This window comes from Nematolebias whitei, chromosome 2, assembly GCF_014905685.2.
Source record: "Nematolebias whitei isolate Nwh7 chromosome 2, NemWhi1, whole genome shotgun sequence".
Classification (NCBI taxonomy): Eukaryota; Metazoa; Chordata; class Actinopteri; order Cyprinodontiformes; family Rivulidae; genus Nematolebias; species Nematolebias whitei.
Genome location: NC_056499.1, coordinates 61414381 through 61419836, shown reverse-complemented (window position 1 = coordinate 61419836; position 5456 = coordinate 61414381). Strand labels below are relative to the sequence as shown.

The 5456-nt window shown below is 44.5% G+C and overlaps 1 protein-coding gene across 1 annotated transcript in view; it reads right to left on the bottom strand.

Moving 5' to 3' along the window:
* LOC119427515 (probable E3 ubiquitin-protein ligase HERC1) overlaps positions 1-5456 on the bottom strand; it is a gene marked incomplete at its 5' end in the record, with an annotated part of 106360 nt that overhangs the window by 16791 nt on the left and 84113 nt on the right. Inside the window, 2 exon segments of the mRNA XM_037695147.1 lie at positions 1343-1567; positions 2838-3029. Coding sequence (XP_037551075.1) covers positions 1343-1567; positions 2838-3029 — 417 coding nt within the window.

The following is a 5456-nucleotide window of genomic DNA, read 5'->3' as shown; positions in this document are numbered from 1 at the left end:
CCTGGACCTATATCTGGACCTGGACCTATATCTGGACCTGGACCTATATCTGGACTGACTGTAAACAGAGACCTTTGCCTTAAAGTCAGCTCCCTCTTCACCACAACGGACTGGCACAGAGTCCGCAGTGCTGCTGCAGCTGCATCGATCCGTCTGCTGATCTCACGCTCCATTCTTCCCTCACTCGTGAAAAAACCCAGAGATACTTGAACTCCTCCACTCAGGCAGCATCTCACCCCCAACCCTTAGAAGGCCATTCAGCCTCTTCTGACTGAAGGACCATGGCCTCGGATTTGGAGGAGCTGATGTCACATTTATTTTTGTAATTTAAATAATGTGTTGGATATTTATTATACCAAAACGTTGTAACAATCTCCCATCTAAAGGTGAGCTTGTACACGCTCAAGAGAGTCCTTTTAACTATTTTGAAAATATTAAGAAACTGAGTATAACACTGGACCGTCCTAAATAAACATTAGGAAGACCAATGAAAAGAGGAAATAAAGAAAAGAAGTAAAAAATCAAGTTGGACACGTCAAGTTCAAGGTGCTGTTGGTCGAGGCTCGATATATTAATCTAACAAAAATCAGCTGTTCCAATCAATATTCAGACATAATCAGTTACACAAGCACATCTTCATGATCATGATAGTCTCCGAAATAATTCAAGTTCTTATATTCCCAAGAGAGATCTCTCTTATTGTCCCAATAAAAAGTTGGCAATTAACACTCAAAAAATATTCAGAAAAGAAAACTCGTTGGGCCCATAAGATCCTCCGGTCTCTCCAAACAGAAACAAAAAAACTGATAATAAGGAAACGTGTCACCGGGTTGGCGTCTCTGTCCCGGGTTTCCTTCTTTAGACCTGGAGCGCTCTCCACCAAAATCGCTCCAGGGAATCCGGACCGATCCTTCCCCGTGTGGCACTTTGCGTTAACATGGGAGTCGTCTTCTTCCCTCCAGAGTTGGGTGTAACTTGAGCACGAAGCCCAGCTTCAGTTATCCCGGGAGAACTCGGGAGCTTCACCGGTCCGCACGCTGCCTCACCTGCCACACCCCCTCTGCTGTCAAATTCTTGTCTATTCATTAGTTCCGGTAAAGCTGTGACCCAGATCCTTTTCCTGTGGATTCTTTCTAGGCTGAAATGCACATCTACAAGACCATCTTGTATTTATACTAACACAAACATTTTTATTTCTATTTCCTTTATTTAGGGCCAAGGTAAAGCATTTTTCACAAATAGTGTGATGTCACAACGTTGAAGTTTTGGACCAACCAGACTAGTCCATCTTGTAATTTTAAATCACGTGTTTGTGTTTGAGAGATTATTCAGATTTCCATACCAAGCTGCGGGACGTCCATCTCCAGGCCATTGCTGAACAGTGGTGTTTTGAGCCAGTAAGAACTATCCCGTTCCTCCAGAGAGGTGGGAGCTCCCTGCAGCATCCCCCCAAGGCAGCGGCCCACCAGCAAGGCAACAGTCCTCTCCAGGTCTACGAGCCACACCCAGGTGAGCAGGGGCTGCGGCAGCAACATTCCTGAGGCTGGCTCAGCAAAGTCCGAAGTGCCTGGATAGGTAGGAATAAAACATTGAATCAACTGCAGGCAAGTGCGGCCCAAATCTGATTTGTTTACATGTGAACACGTCTTACAGTTTTAAGACAATACGAACATGACAAATCCAGTTTCCACAAGCCTGACCCAGGACTCCTTCATAAGTGGCACTGAATTTGATCTGAAGGTTTACAAAATAAAGTCAACCTGAACCACCATGTCTCGTGTTTCATCCAACTTTTACATCACTGCAACATGGATATGAAAATCAATCCAACTCTTGATATTATTAATACCAGTGTCATGAGTTTATAGCACAGAATTCAGCTCTCTGCAGGTTTTCATTAACTCCCACATGGGAAGACAAACGCCTAACGAGAAGGATCCTGGAGAAACTGAGATGGGGACTGCCACGTGGCGACCAGAATCATTTTAAATTTGGCAGCGCTCTGTTTGGGTTCGCTCTCAGCTACCAGTACACCAAACTTCAGCTCAGCATAGCAAAACACCAATGTGTTATAGTCATTTAATCTTTTAAGCTTTGGTAGCCATCTTGGATTATTTTATTTGGATTCAGTTTGTGATGGGGAATGTCCTCAGCTATAACCACATCAAGTTTCAGCTCTGTATGTGTAAAAATAACAGAGTTAAAACCATTTAAATGTACCTTTGCATCAGGAATGTACAACAAGTCACTCTCAGCTACAGTCAAAACAAATGTCAGCTCAATATCTCACAGAATGACAGAGTTACAGCCAATTCTGAGTTTTCTGAGGTAAGTGTGGTGGCCATCTTGAATCAAAATGGCTCCAAAAGTCAATCAGTGTTTTGTTCAGAGACCTCTTCACTTTAGGTCATGTGACCTCCCTGTGTCAGTTAGAGGCTGTGAAGAGTTCTCTCAGTGTTTTTAAGGAGAAAAATGGCGTCTTTGTTGGAAAATTGCGTTGCCATGGTAACCTCACCCATCAATCAAAGTAACAGCACACATCACGGTGCTGAGCCGGTCGTTCTGACATAACTTTTGTGGGGGGGCTACATTAAAGACCCTCCTGAGGTTCTGCCTTCAGATGGTTCCCAGTTACAGAACAGAAACCAGTTGCTTTGGGGTTGTTGTTTTTTAGACTACCTGATGTTAGTGCCGGCTCACACTGATAGTTGAGTGAGTGGCTCAACTACTGAACACATTTCCAAAGCATCACATGACACACTGGACAGCATGCAGTACATTTCAACACTAAAGTATGTGAAGTGACCCGTGTTCAGCCACGTCCGACTGCCTCTCACCATGAAGAGGCCACTGGAGCTCCTGGTCCTCCAGAGGGGAGGCAGCTGGCAGCAGTCTGTTCAGGCGGTCCAGAGGAGGCAGCAGGTCCAGCAGATGGCTCAGCAGCGGCCTTACCACCGACACCGGAAGGAGCAGCAGCGAGATGATTATCTGACAAAGCATACTGCCTGCTGCCGACACGTACATCACATCTAAAGGACACACACGCAGGAATCAGCTACATCTAAACTGAATATGCTGGGAAGCAAATGTCAAAACTACAAGTGTAACGGTTTGTATGCACATGTATGTATTTGTACTGTGACGGTTTGGTACAGACATTTTGAATAGGTTCAGTGAACTGACTTTGAATACGTCAGTCACAAGTGGTAACCTCAGATTCATTAAATGCATTTTCATATGAGCCCCAAAAAAGAAGCAAAGACACTAGCTAAACTCAGAGACTATGGCTGCTTCAGAAGAACACATAAAAGCAAACACCTGTCTTATGTTGAAATCAAGTACAGCCAGCTGTGTCAAACAGAAAGCTCCACAGAGCTGCAGATCACCTACACCAGCAGCAGAGGGAGGCAAAAGGTACATGGATGGCAAGCAGTTCTATCATATAAATCAGGGGTTCCCAGCCCTGGTCCTTGAGGAGCACCATCCTGCAAGTTATAGTCGTATTCGAGTGATGAACATAGTTATGGGGAGTTGCTGGTGCTGCTTCTTCACAAAAGAGCATACAGACTAGTGCTACGGTTACTGAGCCAATCAACATCTGGGATACAGAGAACAATGCTCTGGTTGGTCGCCTTCCATCAATCAGCCAATCGTGTGTCATGTACAGTCTTACATTGAAACTAGTGAAACAGTGAGTCCGCAAACGTTGAACTGCGTAGTAGCGTAGGACTACTGTACAGATGTTTTCTTCAAATTCATTGACAAAAACACTATTATTTTATTTTTAACTTTTTTGTAACATTTAGCTGAGATGCTTCTCTAAACAACCTCAGCTGGAGCAACAACACCACCAGCCTGATCAAGAAAGCTCATCAGAGACTCTACTTCCTCAGACGGCTGAGATGAGCTGGTCTGGGAAGCTCAGTCCTCACCTCCTTCTACAGGTGTGCAGTGGAGAGCATCCTGTGCTCCAGCATCAACGTGTGGCATGGAGGCTGCACAGCTGCAGAAAGAAAAGCTTTGCAGAGAGTGGTGAAGGCTGCACAGAAGATGTTGGAGTCAGTCTCCCCACCATCACAGACATCTACACCTCCAGATGCAGGAAGAGGACCACCTGCATCATGAAGGACCACACTCACCCAGCATGCACACTTTTTGCCCCGCTCCCCTCAGGAAGGAGGTTGAGGAGCATTAAGTGTAGAACCACTAGACTGAGGAACAGCTTCTACCCTGAGGCTGTTAGACTCATGAATCTCTAACCAGAATAATCACTGTGAAAAAACACATCATGTTGCTGCTGATCTGTTTCATGTTGCTGCTGATCTGTTTCATGTTGCTGCTGATCTGTGTCATGTTGCTGCTGATCTGTGTCATATTGTTGCTGATCTGTTTCATGTTGCTGCTGATCTGTTTCAATGTTGCTGCTGATCTGTTTCAATGTTGCTGCTGATCAGTTTCATGTTGCTGCTGATCAGTTTCATGTTGCTGCTGATCCATTTCATGTTGCTGCTGATCCATTTCATGTTGCTGCTGATTTGTTTCATGTTGCTGCTGATCCATTTCATGTTGCTGCTGCTCTCTTTCATGTTGCTGCTGATCCATTTCATGTTGCTGCTGATCCATTTCATGTTGCTGCTGATCAGTTTCATGTTGCTGCTGATCCGTTTCAATGTTGCTGCTGATCTGTTTCATGTTGCTGCTGTGATCCATTTCATGTTGCTGCTGATCTGTTTCATGTTGCTGCTGATCTGACTCAATGTTGCTGCTGATCCATTTCAATGTTGCTAGTGATCCGTTTCATGTTGCTGATGATCTGTTTCATGTCGCTGCTTATCTGTTTAAATGTTGCTGCTGATCCGTTTCATGTTGCTGCTGATCTGTTTCATGTCGCTGCTGATCCATTTCAAGTTGCTGCTGATCAGTTTCATGTTGCTGCTGATCTGTTTCAATGTTTCCTGCTGATCCGTTTCATGTCGCTGCTGATCCGTTTTATGTTGCTGCTGATCCAATTCAATGTTGCTGCTGATCAGTTTCATGTTGCTGCTGATCAGTTTCATGTTGCTGCTGATCTGTTTCAATGTTGCTGCTGATCCATTTCATGTTGCTGCTGATCTGTTTCATGTTGCTGCTGATCTGTTTCATGTTGCTGCTGATCTGTTTCATGTTGTTGCTGATCCGTTTCATGTTGCTGCTGATCAGTTTCATGTTGTTACTGATCCATTTCATGTTGCTGCTGATCCATTTCATGTTGCTGCTGATCTGTTTCATGTTGCTGCTGATCCGTTTCATGTTGCTACTGATCCGTTTCATGTTGCTGCTGATCTGTTTCATGTTGCTGCTGATCTGTTTCATGTTGCTGCTGATCAGTTTCATGTTGCTGCTTATCTTTTTCAATGTTGCTGCTGATCTGTTTCAATGTTGCTGCTGATCTGTTTCATGTTGCTGCTGATCTGATT